The sequence below is a fragment of the Lissotriton helveticus genome, chromosome 11 (assembly GCF_964261635.1).
Source record: "Lissotriton helveticus chromosome 11, aLisHel1.1, whole genome shotgun sequence".
NCBI lineage: Eukaryota > Metazoa > Chordata > Amphibia > Caudata > Salamandridae > Lissotriton > Lissotriton helveticus.
In genome coordinates, this window is record NC_136072.1 from 908874077 (window position 1) to 908894574 (window position 20498).

Genomic DNA, 20498 nt, shown 5'->3' on the forward strand with positions numbered 1-20498 from the left:
TTAAAGGAGGGTAGGGTGTGTTTGGAAAAGAATAAGGGACAAAGAAAAGGAATTGTGTCCTATGAACAATTCTGTCTTATTCACAGAACATTTCCAGTCATGTTACAGATCACAGTTGTTCCCTAGAGATACACTATACACGGGAGCTGAATTTAGCAAGTTTTCGGTAGGGCGTGTATGTGTTGATGATGTTGTCGACGTTTCGACCCCCAAGTTAAGGGCGGGTGAGTCCTCAGTTTGGGGTCTTCCTCAGGACAATTAAAAACAGTGACATTGAGCACCTAGGAAAACAGAAATGTGTATCACTAGATGGAAACAATTTAAATCTAAAAAACAGGGCAAAATTCACGGTGTACCTACATGCGCAGGCGTTCGAGTGGCGTCCCTTCTGAGTTAGGACTCGCGCCTGTGGAGTTGTTCTCTGGAGGAAATAGATTACGATTAGGAAGGATAATGACGGCAGGTCATGGTAAATTAGCCCGAGAAAGAAAACATGACTTACTGAGTTCACCAGTCTTTGAAGAGCAATTGGTCTCTTACAGGCGTCGTAGATGACGACACTGGGACAGGTCTATCCGTGGGTGAGGCGTGCGTCCTACATCCACCGGGCGGTAGAATTCAAAGTGTAGATAAGTTACACCATCTGAAAGAACACAGAAATACTGTATTCCTTCACATTTCACCTCATCGTTGAAGAGAGAATTAAATAGAGGTTTAATGGAGGTTATAGGTCCATCCACAATATGGGGGGGCCAGAAACCCTACTGGTCGACATCGTGACCGCATCAGACTATGGAGGACAAAAGAGGAGCCATATCTCCAAGACGTGCTATCCCATGTGATTTATTTAAAAAAAATAACAATTCGGAGATTATGGCAATCATACATCCATAACTAGAAAGGTGGGTGGGCCAGAAACACTACTGGTCGACATCATGACCGCATCAGACTATGGAGGACAAACGAGGAGCCAAATCTCTAAGAAGTGCTGTCCCATGCTTATTATTAAAAGAAACGACGATTAGGAGATTATGGCAATAATTCTTCCATAACTAGAAAAGTAGCGCTGCCTGAGTTAGCCAGGACCGTAAGCGCTTCTCCTCGGTACCTGGTTGATCTGACATTGTGATTTCGCAAAACAGCGCGGAGCGGACATACCTGTGTTACTGCTGCCGAATCGTTCACAGTGACAGCTCGCAGGCGCTCGTACTCCCATACAAATGGCGGGCGTGTCTAGGGGGCGTCTCTAGGGGGCGTGTCCCGGCACCTCGCGGTGCTGCCGCTGGCTGCTGCGCGGCTGGAGGACTGCGTGGGGCGCATGCGCCGGACTGGAGACACTGTTTACACTACGGACACAGGAGGTCTTGTTGAGTTACTATATTACACAACAGTCTCTCTAGCAACCAAGACAGTTGCGAGCGTTATAAATCTTCTCTTTCCACATCGGTGTCTATGCCAACAGACAACAAACACGGAAATGCTGACAACGTACTCCTATGGCGGGAGACAGAGTTAAGGATTCGGGTGGAATAACTATTACCACATCTGTGTGTGTACAGACAAAACACGGACATTGGATTAGAGCAGTCAATGGACCGGTGGTAGAGATGAATGTGTCGGTATAATCGCATGCAGAGAGGCTCATTAGGCATGGGTACTGTGGAACAAGATGGCATTTACAGAGTGAAACGACAATATTTGCACATACACGCATGTATTTTGGGACCCATGATGATATTATACCATATAGTAGTGCTAGTGCACATGTCCATGTCAATCCTCAAAACCCAGGGAGATATTAAGTGGAAGATCTAACACATTATTCTCTAAGTATAGATTGCTCATATATTTATACTTCCAGCATCGCTATAGCGTCAACATATTGATACACTTGTGCAGTTCAAAACAGAGTACCTGTCCTGGGTATTACACACATTATGTTTTAACATCTTACTGGTCGGGTACAAGTCCAGCTAATTGCGAGTAAGTCGCATCAAGTTCATTCAGGCCATTGTCCACAGTGTCCAAAGTGTACATCCATTTACACTCCCTAACGTTTAGTAGTGAATTCAAATTGCCGCCTCTGGGTCCCACCGTGATTTTTTCAATCACCAGCCATTTGAAAGATTCAGGGGTGTGTGATTTAGACATGAAGTGTTCAACCAAAGGGGAGCCCGGTGTTTGGCACCTTATCCTGCTGCAATGTTGTAAGATCCGCTTTTTGACATGTTGTTTAGTTTGTCCGATGTATACCAGATCACAAGGACATATGATGGCGTAGATAACGTCACTTGTGTTGCAGTTAGTCATTGTTTTCAAAGTAACTGTGTTGTTACGATAGTTCCAAACCTTAGTTTCCATTGCCTGTGGGCATGCTTTGCACTTCGTACATTTGAAATGTCCGACCACTTGGGGAAGGTTCCATATGCTTTGCAGAGTGGGGGGGGCCGGGGTTCCTAGGTAGGAGGATACCACTTTGTCCCTGATGTTTTTAGATTTCTTGAACGCATGCATCGGCAGTTGTTCATGGTTGATCACATCCGATACCATAGTCCAATGTTTGTTTACCGTCTTCTTAATCAGGTTACTCTTCGTGCAGAAAGTAGTAACGCAGATAATCCTTTCGGGATCAACGGGACGCTCTCTGGGTTTCAGCAGGTCTTCCCTCGGGCTGTACCATGCCCTCTTTCTTGCTCTTGTCACCAGTCGTCTTGGGTAACCTCTTTCCATTAGTCTCCTGATCAAAAGATCCGATTCTAGGAAGTAGTCTTCTTTGAGTGAACAGTTCCTCCTTATCCGGAGAAACTGGCCAAACGGTAGATTGTCCCGTAGGCTTCTTGTATGGTGACTCGTGTATCGTAGAAGGCTGTTCCGTTCGGTGGGTTTTCGAAAGAGGGTGGTGTGGAGGTGACCATTCTGGACTTTGATGCTGATGTCTAAAAAGTCAATGGAGGTCTTACTCATGCTCATGGTGAACTGAATGTCCTGAGACTGGTTATTCAGCCATGTGAAGAATCCGTTGAGTTCCACTTCACTTCCAGTCCATAGCATCAGCACATCATCAATATACCTGCGCCACATCCAAATGTTGGTTTCATATGGATTACTCACGGTAAGGATATGGTCCCGTTCGAATTCTGCCATATACAGTATAGCTAGGTCAGGAGCAAAGGCTGCCCCCATCGCTACTCCCTTGCTCTGGAAGAAGAATTCATCCTGAAAGATGAAGAAATTTTTCTTCATCGCCACCTCCAGGAGTTGAATGATGAAATCCGTTGGTACCTGGGTTGGTTGGGTTCTTCTGTCCAATGCCTTTCTCATGGTTTCCAGAGCAGGGTCCTGGGGAATACTCGTGTATAATGAGACTATGTCTAGCGTCACCAATACTTGTTTATCCTGATCAAAGGCAATATCATCTACTTGGTTAATGATCTGCATGGTGTCTCTGACATAGGTAGGGGTCCCAGTTGCTAAGGGTTTCAAAAAAGTATCTATGTATTTACATAGCGGTTCCAAAAGGGAGCCACAGCCCGATACAATGGGGCGTCCCGGTGGTTTTGTCATGTCCTTATGTATCTTGGGTAGCGTGTAAATCGTAGGTGTTCTTGGTTGTGCGACATTCAAGTACTCGTATTCTTTCTGGCTCAGGAAGCCCTCATCCCGGCCTTTCCCTGTGATCTCTTGTACCAATCTCCTAATCTCCCTTGTGGGGTCGGCGTTAGTTGCGGTATAGCTCACACCATCTCGAAGTTGTGTATAAATCTCATCTTTGTAGTTCTGGACATCTTGGAGGACTATCGCCCCTCCTTTATCCGCAGGTTTAATCACCAGTAGCTTGTTCTTACTTAAATTATCCAGGGCTTGTCTTTCACCTTGTGTGATGTTATGTTTAACATAGGTACGTGTGGTACAGATGTCCATCACTTCTCGCATCACCATGTTTTCATACGCAAGGATCCGATGTGGTGTCTGGTGAGTTCTGGGAGTGAAGGTTGAGGGAGGTCGTAGTCCAGTTACTGAGTTTGTAGTTGGAATAGGAGAGTGCAGGAAGAAGTGCTTCAGCCTGATTTTCCGAAAGAAACGGGTCAGTTCAGATCTTATGTTGAAGTGGTTCGGGTAGGATGTAGGCACAAAAGATAATCCTTTATTCAGCACACTGGATTCCTCCGGAGTTAGAACATGTTGAGAGAGATTGACAATTGGGCTTGATTGGCTTACCACCTGTAAGTCTTGCGTCTCGTGCTGATTTCTCCGTGGGGCTCTGGTTGGAAGCGGACTTGTTTCTGTGGGTTCTCTGGTCGCTGGGTAGTTCCCCCTCTGGCTCGGGTTGGCCAGGATTGGCCTCTGCCTCTGTTCTGGTAGTTTCCTCGTCCACGGGGCGGTCGCCATTGATTCCCCCCTAAAAAAGGGTGCCAATCTGGTTGTGGTTGATACCATTGGTCCTGATAACTGTCGTAGGCCGAGGGGCCAGGGGCTCCTGAATCACTGCCTGAGCTGTAGGACGAGTCTGAGAAGTTGGTGAACTTCCTTCTGCCCCTGTAGCCACCTCTGCCCCTGTTGGTGAACCTTCCTTGGGTGTCTTGATTATAATAATCTTCTGCTAGATAAGGGTAGGTCTTCTTTTTATCGTAGTTAGCGATGTCTTTGCTGAGTTTGTCCAACTTCTTGGATTGAGCTTCGATGTCAAATGAGTCCAGAGTTTTCTCAAGTTTCTCTAGAGTGTCTCTCGCGTTAGCAAACGCACTATGACTCTTGATCTCGGCCTTGAGTGTGTCAATTTCCTTCATGAGAATTTCAACCTGTGTCTTGGCTGTCTCAATGCCCAGCACCATCCAGTGGCGCGAGCATGTGTTTGCAACGAAGCTAAATCCCTCCTTGAACTTGGGATCGTCCACAAATATTCTCTCTTCAACGATGAGGTGAAATGTGAAGGAATACAGTATTTCTGTGTTCTTTCAGATGGTGTAACTTATCTACACTTTGAATTCTACCGCCCGGTGGACAAACTCAGCAAAGACATCGCTAACTACGATAAAAAGAAGACCTACCCTTATCTAGCAGAAGATTATTATAATCAAGACACCCAAGGAAGGTTCACCAACAGGGGCAGAGGTGGCTACAGGGGCAGAAGGAAGTTCACCAACTTCTCAGACTCGTCCTACAGCTCAGGCAGTGATTCAGGAGCCCCTGGCCCCTCGGCCTACGACAGTTATCAGGACCAATGGTATCAACCACAACCAGATTGGCACCCTTTTTTAGGGGGGAATCAATGGCGACCGCCCCGTGGACGAGGAAACTACCAGAACAGAGGCAGAGGCCAATCCTGGCCAACCCGAGCCAGAGGGGGAACTACCCAGCGACCAGAGAACCCACAGAAACAAGTCCGCTTCCAACCAGAGCCCCACGGAGAAATCAGCACGAGACGCAAGACTTACAGGTGGTAAGCCAATCAAGCCCAATTGTCAATCTCTCTCAACATGTTCTAACTCCGGAGGAATCCAGTGTGCTGAATAAAGGATTATCTTTTGTGCCTACATCCTACCCGAACCACTTCAACATAAGATCTGAACTGACCCGTTTCTTTCGGAAAATCAGGCTGAAGCACTTCTTCCTGCACTCTCCTATTCCAACTACAAACTCAGTAACTGGACTACGACCTCCCTCAACCTTCACTCCCAGAACTCACCAGACACCACATCGGATCCTTGCGTATGAAAACATGGTGATGCGAGAAGTGATGGACATCTGTACCACACGTACCTATGTTAAACATAACATCACACAAGGTGAAAGACAAGCCCTGGATAATTTAAGTAAGAACAAGCTACTGGTGATTAAACCTGCGGATAAAGGAGGGGCGATAGTCCTCCAAGATGTCCAGAACTACAAAGATGAGATTTATACACAACTTCGAGATGGTGTGAGCTATACCGCAACTAACGCCGACCCCACAAGGGAGATTAGGAGATTGGTACAAGAGATCACAGGGAAAGGCCGGGATGAGGGCTTCCTGAGCCAGAAAGAATACGAGTACTTGAATGTCGCACAACCAAGAACACCTACGATTTACACGCTACCCAAGATACATAAGGACATGACAAAACCACCGGGACGCCCCATTGTATCGGGCTGTGGCTCCCTTTTGGAACCGCTATGTAAATACATAGATACTTTTTTGAAACCCTTAGCAACTGGGACCCCTACCTATGTCAGAGACACCATGCAGATCATTAACCAAGTAGATGATATTGCCTTTGATCAGGATAAACAAGTATTGGTGACGCTAGACATAGTCTCATTATACACGAGTATTCCCCAGGACCCTGCTCTGGAAACCATGAGAAAGGCATTGGACAGAAGAACCCAACCAACCCAGGTACCAACGGATTTCATCATTCAACTCCTGGAGGTGGCGATGAAGAAAAATTTCTTCATCTTTCAGGATGAATTCTTCTTCCAGAGCAAGGGAGTAGCGATGGGGGCAGCCTTTGCTCCTGACCTAGCTATACTGTATATGGCAGAATTCGAACGGGACCATATCCTTACCGTGAGTAATCCATATGAAACCAACATTTGGATGTGGCGCAGGTATATTGATGATGTGCTGATGCTATGGACTGGAAGTGAAGTGGAACTCAACGGATTCTTCACATGGCTGAATAACCAGTCTCAGGACATTCAGTTCACCATGAGCATGAGTAAGACCTCCATTGACTTTTTAGACATCAGCATCAAAGTCCAGAATGGTCACCTCCACACCACCCTCTTTCGAAAACCCACCGAACGGAACAGCCTTCTACGATACACGAGTCACCATACAAGAAGCCTACGGGACAATCTACCGTTTGGCCAGTTTCTCCGGATAAGGAGGAACTGTTCACTCAAAGAAGACTACTTCCTAGAATCGGATCTTTTGATCAGGAGACTAATGGAAAGAGGTTACCCAAGACGACTGGTGACAAGAGCAAGAAAGAGGGCATGGTACAGCCCGAGGGAAGACCTGCTGAAACCCAGAGAGCGTCCCGTTGATCCCGAAAGGATTATCTGCGTTACTACTTTCTGCACGAAGAGTAACCTGATTAAGAAGACGGTAAACAAACATTGGACTATGGTATCGGATGTGATCAACCATGAACAACTGCCGATGCATGCGTTCAAGAAATCTAAAAACATCAGGGACAAAGTGGTATCCTCCTACCTAGGAACCCCGGCCCCCCCCACTCTGCAAAGCATATGGAACCTTCCCCAAGTGGTCGGACATTTCAAATGTACGAAGTGCAAAGCATGCCCACAGGCAATGGAAACTAAGGTTTGGAACTATCGTAACAACACAGTTACTTTGAAAACAATGACTAACTGCAACACAAGTGACGTTATCTACGCCATCATATGTCCTTGTGATCTGGTATACATCGGACAAACTAAACAACATGTCAAAAAGCGGATCTTACAACATTGCAGCAGGATAAGGTGCCAAACACCGGGCTCCCCTTTGGTTGAACACTTCATGTCTAAATCACACACCCCTGAATCTTTCAAATGGCTGGTGATTGAAAAAATCACGGTGGGACCCAGAGGCGGCAATTTGAATTCACTACTAAACGTTAGGGAGTGTAAATGGATGTACACTTTGGACACTGTGGACAATGGCCTGAATGAACTTGATGCGACTTACTCGCAATTAGCTGGACTTGTACCCGACCAGTAAGATGTTAAAACATAATGTGTGTAATACCCAGGACAGGTACTCTGTTTTGAACTGCACAAGTGTATCAATATGTTGACGCTATAGCGATGCTGGAAGTATAAATATATGAGCAATCTATACTTAGAGAATAATGTGTTAGATCTTCCACTTAATATCTCCCTGGGTTTTGAGGATTGACATGGACATGTGCACTAGCACTACTATATGGTATAATATCATCATGGGTCCCAAAATACATGCGTGTATGTGCAAATATTGTCGTTTCACTCTGTAAATGCCATCTTGTTCCACAGTACCCATGCCTAATGAGCCTCTCTGCATGCGATTATACCGACACATTCATCTCTACCACCGGTCCATTGACTGCTCTAATCCAATGTCCGTGTTTTGTCTGTACACACACAGATGTGGTAATAGTTATTCCACCCGAATCCTTAACTCTGTCTCCCGCCATAGGAGTACGTTGTCAGCATTTCCGTGTTTGTTGTCTGTTGGCATAGACACCGATGTGGAAAGAGAAGATTTATAACGCTCGCAACTGTCTTGGTTGCTAGAGAGACTGTTGTGTAATATAGTAACTCAACAAGACCTCCTGTGTCCGTAGTGTAAACAGTGTCTCCAGTCCGGCGCATGCGCCCCACGCAGTCCTCCAGCCGCGCAGCAGCCAGCGGCAGCACCGCGAGGTGCCGGGACACGCCCCCTAGAGACGCCCCCTAGACACGCCCGCCATTTGTATGGGAGTACGAGCGCCTGCGAGCTGTCACTGTGAACGATTCGGCAGCAGTAACACAGGTATGTCCGCTCCGCGCTGTTTTGCGAAATCACAATGTCAGATCAACCAGGTACCGAGGAGAAGCGCTTACGGTCCTGGCTAACTCAGGCAGCGCTACTTTTCTAGTTATGGAAGAATTATTGCCATAATCTCCTAATCGTCGTTTCTTTTAATAATAAGCATGGGACAGCACTTCTTAGAGATTTGGCTCCTCGTTTGTCCTCCATAGTCTGATGCGGTCATGATGTCGACCAGTAGTGTTTCTGGCCCACCCACCTTTCTAGTTATGGATGTATGATTGCCATAATCTCCGAATTGTTTTTTTTTTAAATAAATCACATGGGATAGCACGTCTTGGAGATATGGCTCCTCTTTTGTCCTCCATAGTCTGATGCGGTCACGATGTCGACCAGTAGGGTTTCTGGCCCCCCCATATTGTGGATGGACCTATAACCTCCATTAAACCTCTATTTAATTCTCTCTTCAACGATGAGGTGAAATGTGAAGGAATACAGTATTTCTGTGTTCTTTCAGATGGTGTAACTTATCTACACTTTGAATTCTACCGCCCGGTGGATGTAGGACGCACGCCTCACCCACGGATAGACCTGTCCCAGTGTCGTCATCTACGACGCCTGTAAGAGACCAATTGCTCTTCAAAGACTGGTGAACTCAGTAAGTCATGTTTTCTTTCTCGGGCTAATTTACCATGACCTGCCGTCATTATCCTTCCTAATCGTAATCTATTTCCTCCAGAGAACAACTCCACAGGCGCGAGTCCTAACTCAGAAGGGACGCCACTCGAACGCCTGCGCATGTAGGTACACCGTGAATTTTGCCCTGTTTTTTAGATTTAAATTGTTTCCATCTAGTGATACACATTTCTGTTTTCCTAGGTGCTCAATGTCACTGTTTTTAATTGTCCTGAGGAAGACCCCAAACTGAGGACTCACCCGCCCTTAACTTGGGGGTCGAAACGTCGACAACATCATCAACACATACACGCCCTACCGAAAACTTGCTAAATTCAGCTCCCGTGTATAGTGTATCTCTAGGGAACAACTGTGATCTGTAACATGACTGGAAATGTTCTGTGAATAAGACAGAATTGTTTATAGGACACAATTCCTTTTCTTTGTCCCTTATTCTTTTCCAAACACACCCTACCCTCCTTTAAATTTCCTTTCTTCTCTGACAATCACCGAGCACTAATTGATGAATTATACGTAATTTACCATGTATTGTATGAATATGAAATATAATATATGCGTAACTGCAGGAAATCATTGCGAATAGTTGAATTAAATGCAATTTAAATGACACTTACTTTGTGGGTGTACCTTTATGTATAAGTAATGAAATGTTTAACTGTTTTGTAATCGACCACCCTTTTTATAACATTGTACTGACCCAGGTCGATTAGGTAAGGGTTTACCCCATTATTACCTACCACTCTTAAGAGCAGGTATCTATCTGCGAGGGTTTCAATCTGTAAATTAATGAACTAGGGTATATCATGAGTGACCGTGAAACCCTATCGTATACTGAAGAGTATATTCAAAACCTTCTGGAAGGGGAGACGGGGCAGGTATTCCTATCAAACAAGACCACACTTCTGGACCAATCACTCAATGAGAAGATTGTCAAACTAGAAAGACTGGAGAAGAAATTGGTTCGCACCAGACTGCACGGATATGCACTGACTCAATATCTACAAGCTAATATAATACCCACTGGACTCCAAGTTAAAAACGAACCGGCAATATTTGTGGACGATCCCAAGTTCAAGGAGGGATTTAGCTTCGTTGCAAACACATGCTCGCGCCACTGGATGGTGCTGGGCATTGAGACAGCCAAGACACAGGTTGAAATTCTCATGAAGGAAATTGACACACTCAAGGCCGAGATCAAGAGTCATAGTGCGTTTGCTAACGCGAGAGACACTCTAGAGAAACTTGAGAAAACTCTGGACTCATTTGACATCGAAGCTCAATCCAAGAAGTTGGACAAACTCAGCAAAGACATCGCTAACTACGATAAAAAGAAGACCTACCCTTATCTAGCAGAAGATTATTATAATCAAGACACCCAAGGAAGGTTCACCAACAGGGGCAGAGGTGGCTACAGGGGCAGAAGGAAGTTCACCAACTTCTCAGACTCGTCCTACAGCTCAGGCAGTGATTCAGGAGCCCCTGGCCCCTCGGCCTACGACAGTTATCAGGACCAATGGTATCAACCACAACCAGATTGGCACCCTTTTTTAGGGGGGAATCAATGGCGACCGCCCCGTGGACGAGGAAACTACCAGAACAGAGGCAGAGGCCAATCCTGGCCAACCCGAGCCAGAGGGGGAACTACCCAGCGACCAGAGAACCCACAGAAACAAGTCCGCTTCCAACCAGAGCCCCACGGAGAAATCAGCACGAGACGCAAGACTTACAGGTGGTAAGCCAATCAAGCCCAATTGTCAATCTCTCTCAACATGTTCTAACTCCGGAGGAATCCAGTGTGCTGAATAAAGGATTATCTTTTGTGCCTACATCCTACCCGAACCACTTCAACATAAGATCTGAACTGACCCGTTTCTTTCGGAAAATCAGGCTGAAGCACTTCTTCCTGCACTCTCCTATTCCAACTACAAACTCAGTAACTGGACTACGACCTCCCTCAACCTTCACTCCCAGAACTCACCAGACACCACATCGGATCCTTGCGTATGAAAACATGGTGATGCGAGAAGTGATGGACATCTGTACCACACGTACCTATGTTAAACATAACATCACACAAGGTGAAAGACAAGCCCTGGATAATTTAAGTAAGAACAAGCTACTGGTGATTAAACCTGCGGATAAAGGAGGGGCGATAGTCCTCCAAGATGTCCAGAACTACAAAGATGAGATTTATACACAACTTCGAGATGGTGTGAGCTATACCGCAACTAACGCCGACCCCACAAGGGAGATTAGGAGATTGGTACAAGAGATCACAGGGAAAGGCCGGGATGAGGGCTTCCTGAGCCAGAAAGAATACGAGTACTTGAATGTCGCACAACCAAGAACACCTACGATTTACACGCTACCCAAGATACATAAGGACATGACAAAACCACCGGGACGCCCCATTGTATCGGGCTGTGGCTCCCTTTTGGAACCGCTATGTAAATACATAGATACTTTTTTGAAACCCTTAGCAACTGGGACCCCTACCTATGTCAGAGACACCATGCAGATCATTAACCAAGTAGATGATATTGCCTTTGATCAGGATAAACAAGTATTGGTGACGCTAGACATAGTCTCATTATACACGAGTATTCCCCAGGACCCTGCTCTGGAAACCATGAGAAAGGCATTGGACAGAAGAACCCAACCAACCCAGGTACCAACGGATTTCATCATTCAACTCCTGGAGGTGGCGATGAAGAAAAATTTCTTCATCTTTCAGGATGAATTCTTCTTCCAGAGCAAGGGAGTAGCGATGGGGGCAGCCTTTGCTCCTGACCTAGCTATACTGTATATGGCAGAATTCGAACGGGACCATATCCTTACCGTGAGTAATCCATATGAAACCAACATTTGGATGTGGCGCAGGTATATTGATGATGTGCATGCTATGGACTGGAAGTGAAGTGGAACTCAACGGATTCTTCACATGGCTGAATAACCAGTCTCAGGACATTCAGTTCACCATGAGCATGAGTAAGACCTCCATTGACTTTTTAGACATCAGCATCAAAGTCCAGAATGGTCACCTCCACACCACCCTCTTTCGAAAACCCACCGAACGGAACAGCCTTCTACGATACACGAGTCACCATACAAGAAGCCTACGGGACAATCTACCGTTTGGCCAGTTTCTCCGGATAAGGAGGAACTGTTCACTCAAAGAAGACTACTTCCTAGAATCGGATCTTTTGATCAGGAGACTAATGGAAAGAGGTTACCCAAGACGACTGGTGACAAGAGCAAGAAAGAGGGCATGGTACAGCCCGAGGGAAGACCTGCTGAAACCCAGAGAGCGTCCCGTTGATCCCGAAAGGATTATCTGCGTTACTACTTTCTGCACGAAGAGTAACCTGATTAAGTAGACGGTAAACAAACATTGGACTATGGTATCGGATGTGATCAACCATGAACAACTGCCGATGCATGCGTTCAAGAAATCTAAAAACATCAGGGACAAAGTGGTATCCTCCTACCTAGGAACCCCGGCCCCCCCCACTCTGCAAAGCATATGGAACCTTCCCCAAGTGGTCGGACATTTCAAATGTACGAAGTGCAAAGCATGCCCACAGGCAATGGAAACTAAGGTTTGGAACTATCGTAACAACACAGTTACTTTGAAAACAATGACTAACTGCAACACAAGTGACGTTATCTACGCCATCATATGTCCTTGTGATCTGGTATACATCGGACAAACTAAACAACATGTCAAAAAGCGGATCTTACAACATTGCAGCAGGATAAGGTGCCAAACACCGGGCTCCCCTTTGGTTGAACACTTCATGTCTAAATCACACACCCCTGAATCTTTCAAATGGCTGGTGATTGAAAAAATCACGGTGGGACCCAGAGGCGGCAATTTGAATTCACTACTAAACGTTAGGGAGTGTAAATGGATGTACACTTTGGACACTGTGGACAATGGCCTGAATGAACTTGATGCGACTTACTCGCAATTAGCTGGACTTGTACCCGACCAGTAAGATGTTAAAACATAATGTGTGTAATACCCAGGACAGGTACTCTGTTTTGAACTGCACAAGTGTATCAATATGTTGACGCTATAGCGATGCTGGAAGTATAAATATATGAGCAATCTATACTTAGAGAATAATGTGTTAGATCTTCCACTTAATATCTCCCTGGGTTTTGAGGATTGACATGGACATGTGCACTAGCACTACTATATGGTATAATATCATCATGGGTCCCAAAATACATGCGTGTATGTGCAAATATTGTCGTTTCACTCTGTAAATGCCATCTTGTTCCACAGTACCCATGCCTAATGAGCCTCTCTGCATGCGATTATACCGACACATTCATCTCTACCACCGGTCCATTGACTGCTCTAATCCAATGTCCGTGTTTTGTCTGTACACACACAGATGTGGTAATAGTTATTCCACCCGAATCCTTAACTCTGTCTCCCGCCATAGGAGTACGTTGTCAGCATTTCCGTGTTTGTTGTCTGTTGGCATAGACACCGATGTGGAAAGAGAAGATTTATAACGCTCGCAACTGTCTTGGTTGCTAGAGAGACTGTTGTGTAATATAGTAACTCAACAAGACCTCCTGTGTCCGTAGTGTAAACAGTGTCTCCAGTCCGGCGCATGCGCCCCACGCAGTCCTCCAGCCGCGCAGCAGCCAGCGGCAGCACCGCGAGGTGCCGGTACACGCCCCCTAGAGACGCCCCCTAGACACGCCCGCCATTTGTATGGGAGTACGAGCGCCTGCGAGCTGTCACTGTGAACGATTCGGCAGCAGTAACACAGGTATGTCCGCTCCGCGCTGTTTTGCGAAATCACAATGTCAGATCAACCAGGTACCGAGGAGAAGCGCTTACGGTCCTGGCTAACTCAGGCAGCGCTACTTTTCTAGTTATGGAAGAATTATTGCCATAATCTCCTAATCGTCGTTTCTTTTAATAATAACCATGGGACAGCACTTCTTAGAGATTTGGCTCCTCGTTTGTCCTCCATAGTCTGATGCGGTCATGATGTCGACCAGTAGTGTTTCTGGCCCACCCACCTTTCTAGTTATGGATGTATGATTGCCATAATCTCCGAATTGTTTTTTTTTTTAAATAAATCACATGGGATAGCACGTCTTGGAGATATGGCTCCTCTTTTGTCCTCCATAGTCTGATGCGGTCACGATGTCGACCAGTAGGGTTTCTGGCCCCCCCATATTGTGGATGGACCTATAACCTCCATTAAACCTCTATTTAATTCTCTCTTCAACGATGAGGTGAAATGTGAAGGAATACAGTATTTCTGTGTTCTTTCAGATGGTGTAACTTATCTACACTTTGAATTCTACCGCCCGGTGGATGTAGGACGCACGCCTCACCCACGGATAGACCTGTCCCAGTGTCGTCATCTACGACGCCTGTAAGAGACCAATTGCTCTTCAAAGACTGGTGAACTCAGTAAGTCATGTTTTCTTTCTCGGGCTAATTTACCATGACCTGCCGTCATTATCCTTCCTAATCGTAATCTATTTCCTCCAGAGAACAACTCCACAGGCGCGAGTCCTAACTCAGAAGGGACGCCACTCGAACGCCTGCGCATGTAGGTACACCGTGAATTTTGCCCTGTTTTTTAGATTTAAATTGTTTCCATCTAGTGATACACATTTCTGTTTTCCTAGGTGCTCAATGTCACTGTTTTTAATTGTCCTGAGGAAGACCCCAAACTGAGGACTCACCCGCCCTTAACTTGGGGGTCGAAACGTCGACAACATCATCAACACATACACGCCCTACCGAAAACTTGCTAAATTCAGCTCCCGTGTATAGTGTATCTCTAGGGAACAACTGTGATCTGTAACATGACTGGAAATGTTCTGTGAATAAGACAGAATTGTTTATAGGACACAATTCCTTTTCTTTGTCCCTTATTCTTTTCCAAACACACCCTACCCTCCTTTAAATTTCCTTTCTTCTCTGACAATCACCGAGCACTAATTGATGAATTATACGTAATTTACCATGTATTGTATGAATATGAAATATAATATATGCGTAACTGCAGGAAATCATTGCGAATAGTTGAATTAAATGCAATTTAAATGACACTTACTTTGTGGGTGTACCTTTATGTATAAGTAATGAAATGTTTAACTGTTTTGTAATCGACCACCCTTTTTATAACATTGTACTGACCCAGGTCGATTAGGTAAGGGTTTACCCCATTATTACCTACCACTCTTAAGAGCAGGTATCTATCTGCGAGGGTTTCAATCTGTAAATTAATGAACTAGGGTATATCATGAGTGACCGTGAAACCCTATCGTATACTGAAGAGTATATTCAAAACCTTCTGGAAGGGGAGACGGGGCAGGTATTCCTATCAAACAAGACCACACTTCTGGACCAATCACTCAATGAGAAGATTGTCAAACTAGAAAGACTGGAGAAGAAATTGGTTCGCACCAGACTGCACGGATATGCACTGACTCAATATCTACAAGCTAATATAATACCCACTGGACTCCAAGTTAAAAACGAACCGGCAATATTTGTGGACGATCCCAAGTTCAAGGAGGGATTTAGCTTAGTTGCAAACACATGCTCGCGCCACTGGATGGTGCTGGGCATTGAGACAGCCAAGACACAGGTTGAAATTCTCATGAAGGAAATTGACACACTCAAGGCCGAGATCAAGAGTCATAGTGCGTTTGCTAACGCGAGAGACACTCTAGAGAAACTTGAGAAAACTCTGGACTCATTTGACATCGAAGCTCAATCCAAGAAGTTGGACAAACTCAGCAAAGACATCGCTAACTACGATAAAAAGAAGACCTACCCTTATCTAGCAGAAGATTATTATAATCAAGACACCCAAGGAAGGTTCACCAACAGGGGCAGAGGTGGCTACAGGGGCAGAAGGAAGTTCACCAACTTCTCAGACTCGTCCTACAGCTCAGGCAGTGATTCAGGAGCCCCTGGCCCCTCGGCCTACGACAGTTATCAGGACCAATGGTATCAACCCCAACCAGATTGGCACCCTTTTTTAGGGGGGAATCAATGGCGACCGCCCCGTGGACGAGGAAACTACCAGAACAGAGGCAGAGGCCAATCCTGGCCAACCCGAGCCAGAGGGGGAACTACCCAGCGACCAGAGAACCCACAGAAACAAGTCCGCTTCCAACCAGAGCCCCACGGAGAAATCAGCACGAGACGCAAGACTTACAGGTGGTAAGCCAATCAAGCCCAATTGTCAATCTCTCTCAACATGTTCTAACTCCGGAGGAATCCAGTGTGCTGAATAAAGGATTATCTTTTGTGCCTACATCCTACCCGAACCACTTCAACATAAGATCTGAACTGACCCGTTTCTTTCGGAAAATCAGGCTGAAGCACTTCTTCCTGCACTCTCCTATTCCAACTACAAACTCAGTAACTGGACTACGACCTCCCTCAACCTTCACTCCCAGAACTCACCAGACACCACATCGGATCCTTGCGTATGAAAACATGGTGATGCGAGAAGTGATGGACATCTGTACCACACGTACCTATGTTAAACATAACATCACACAAGGTGAAAGACAAGCCCTGGATAATTTAAGTAAGAACAAGCTACTGGTGATTAAACCTGCGGATAAAGGAGGGGCGATAGTCCTCCAAGATGTCCAGAACTACAAAGATGAGATTTATACACAACTTCGAGATGGTGTGAGCTATACCGCAACTAACGCCGACCCCACAAGGGAGATTAGGAGATTGGTACAAGAGATCACAGGGAAAGGCCGGGATGAGGGCTTCCTGAGCCAGAAAGAATACGAGTACTTGAATGTCGCACAACCAAGAACACCTACGATTTACACGCTACCCAAGATACATAAGGACATGACAAAACCACCGGGACGCCCCATTGTATCGGGCTGTGGCTCCCTTTTGGAACCGCTATGTAAATACATAGATACTTTTTTGAAACCCTTAGCAACTGGGACCCCTACCTATGTCAGAGACACCATGCAGATCATTAACCAAGTAGATGATATTGCCTTTGATCAGGATAAACAAGTATTGGTGACGCTAGACATAGTCTCATTATACACGAGTATTCCCCAGGACCCTGCTCTGGAAACCATGAGAAAGGCATTGGACAGAAGAACCCAACCAACCCAGGTACCAACGGATTTCATCATTCAACTCCTGGAGGTGGCGATGAAGAAAAATTTCTTCATCTTTCAGGATGAATTCTTCTTCCAGAGCAAGGGAGTAGCGATGGGGGCAGCCTTTGCTCCTGACCTAGCTATACTGTATATGGCAGAATTCGAACGGGACCATATCCTTACCGTGAGTAATCCATATGAAACCAACATTTGGATGTGGCGCAGGTATATTGATGATGTGCTGATGCTATGGACTGGAAGTGAAGTGGAACTCAACGGATTCTTCACATGGCTGAATAACCAGTCTCAGGACATTCAGTTCACCATGAGCATGAGTAAGACCTCCATTGACTTTTTAGACATCAGCATCAAAGTCCAGAATGGTCACCTCCACACCACCCTCTTTCGAAAACCCACCGAACGGAACAGCCTTCTACGATACACGAGTCACCATACAAGAAGCCTACGGGACAATCTACCGTTTGGCCAGTTTCTCCGGATAAGGAGGAACTGTTCACTCAAAGAAGACTACTTCCTAGAATCGGATCTTTTGATCAGGAGACTAATGGAAAGAGGTTACCCAAGACGACTGGTGACAAGAGCAAGAAAGAGGGCATGGTACAGCCCGAGGGAAGACCTGCTGAAACCCAGAGAGCGTCCCGTTGATCCCGAAAGGATTATCTGCGTTACTACTTTCTGCACGAAGAGTAACCTGATTAAGAAGACGGTAAACAAACATTGGACTATGGTATCGGATGTGATCAACCATGAACAACTGCCGATGCATGCGTTCAAGAAATCTAAAAACATCAGGGACAAAGTGGTATCCTCCTACCTAGGAACCCCGGCCCCCCCCCACTCTGCAAAGCATATGGAACCTTCCCCAAGTGGTCGGACATTTCAAATGTACGAAGTGCAAAGCATGCCCACAGGCAATGGAAACTAAGGTTTGGAACTATCGTAACAACACAGTTACTTTGAAAACAATGACTAACTGCAACACAAGTGACGTTATCTACGCCATCATATGTCCTTGTGATCTGGTATACATCGGACAAACTAAACAACATGTCAAAAAGCGGATCTTACAACATTGCAGCAGGATAAGGTGCCAAACACCGGGCTCCCCTTTGGTTGAACACTTCATGTCTAAATCACACACCCCTGAATCTTTCAAATGGCTGGTGATTGAAAAAATCACGGTGGGACCCAGAGGCGGCAATTTGAATTCACTACTAAACGTTAGGGAGTGTAAATGGATGTACACTTTGGACACTGTGGACAATGGCCTGAATGAACTTGATGCGACTTACTCGCAATTAGCTGGACTTGTACCCGACCAGTAAGATGTTAAAACATAATGTGTGTAATACCCAGGACAGGTACTCTGTTTTGAACTGCACAAGTGTATCAATATGTTGACGCTATAGCGATGCTGGAAGTATAAATATATGAGCAATCTATACTTAGAGAATAATGTGTTAGATCTTCCACTTAATATCTCCCTGGGTTTTGAGGATTGACATGGACATGTGCACTAGCACTACTATATGGTATAATATCATCATGGGTCCCAAAATACATGCGTGTATGTGCAAATATTGTCGTTTCACTCTGTAAATGCCATCTTGTTCCACAGTACCCATGCCTAATGAGCCTCTCTGCATGCGATTATACCGACACATTCATCTCTACCACCGGTCCATTGACTGCTCTAATCCAATGTCCGTGTTTTGTCTGTACACACACAGATGTGGTAATAGTTATTCCACCCGAATCCTTAACTCTGTCTCCCGCCATAGGAGTACGTTGTCAGCATTTCCGTGTTTGTTGTCTGTTGGCATAGACACCGATGTGGAAAGAGAAGATTTATAACGCTCGCAACTGTCTTGGTTGCTAGAGAGACTGTTGTGTAATATAGTAACTCAACAAGACCTCCTGTGTCCGTAGTGTAAACAGTGTCTCCAGTCCGGCGCATGCGCCCCACGCAGTCCTCCAGCCGCGCAGCAGCCAGCGGCAGCACCGCGAGGTGCCGGGACACGCCCCCTAGAGACGCCCCCTAGACACGCCCGCCATTTGTATGGGAGTACGAGCGCCTGCGAGCTGTCACTGTGAACGATTCGGCAGCAGTAACACAGGTATGTCCGCTCCGCGCTGTTTTGCGAAATCACAATGTCAGATCAACCAGGTACCGAGGAGAAGCGCTTACGGTCCTGGCTAACTCAGGCAGCGCTACTTTTCTAGTTATGGAAGAATTATTGCCATAATCTCCTAATCGTCGTTTCTTTTAATAATAAGCATGGGACAGCACTTCTTAGAGATTTGGCTCCTCGTTTGTCCTCCATAGTCTGATGCGGTCATGATGTCGACCAGTAGTGTTTCTGGCCCACCCACCTTTCTAGTTATGGATGTATGATTGCCATAATCTCCGAATTGTTTTTTTTTTTTAAATAAATCACATGGGATAGCACGTCTTGGAGATATGGCTCCTCTTTTGTCCTCCATAGTCTGATGCGGTCACGATGTCGACCAGTAGGGTTTCTGGCCCCCCCATATTGTGGATGGACCTATAACCTCCATTAAACCTCTATTTAATTCTCTCTTCAACGATGAGGTGAAATGTGAAGGAATACAGTATTTCTGTGTTCTTTCAGATGGTGTAACTTATCTACACTTTGAATTCTACCGCCCGGTGGATGTAGGACGCACGCCTCACCCACGGATAGACCTGTCCCAGTGTCGTCATCTACGACGCCTGTAAGAGACCAATTGCTCTTCAAAGACTGGTGAACTCAGTAAGTCATGTTTTCTTTCTCGGGCTAATTTACCATGACCTGCCGTCATTATCCTTCCTAATCGTAATCTATTTCCTCCAGAGAACAACTCCACAGGCGCGAGTCCTAACTCAGAAGGGACGCCACTCGAACGCCTGCGCATGTAGGTACACCGTGAATTTTGCCCTGTTTTTTAGATTTAAATTGTTTCCATCTAGTGATACACATTTCTGTTTTCCTAGGTGCTCAATGTCACTGTTTTTAATTGTCCTGAGGAAGACCCCAAACTGAGGACTCACCCGCCCTTAACTTGGGGGTCGAAACGTCGACAACATCATCAACACATACACGCCCTACCGAAAACTTGCTAAATTCAGCTCCCGTGTATAGTG

General features: G+C 45.8%; 1 protein-coding gene across 1 annotated transcript in view; it reads right to left on the bottom strand.

Annotated features, from left to right (window-relative positions):
• Nucleotides 1–3183, bottom strand: part of LOC144790917 (serine dehydratase-like) — a 118705-nt gene extending 115522 nt beyond the window's left edge. Inside the window, exon 1 of the mRNA XM_078665554.1 lies at nucleotides 2473–3183. Coding sequence (XP_078521680.1) covers nucleotides 2473–3183 — 711 coding nt within the window. The remainder of the gene's footprint in view (nucleotides 1–2472) is intronic.
• Nucleotides 3184–20498: the final 17315 nt, after the last annotated feature.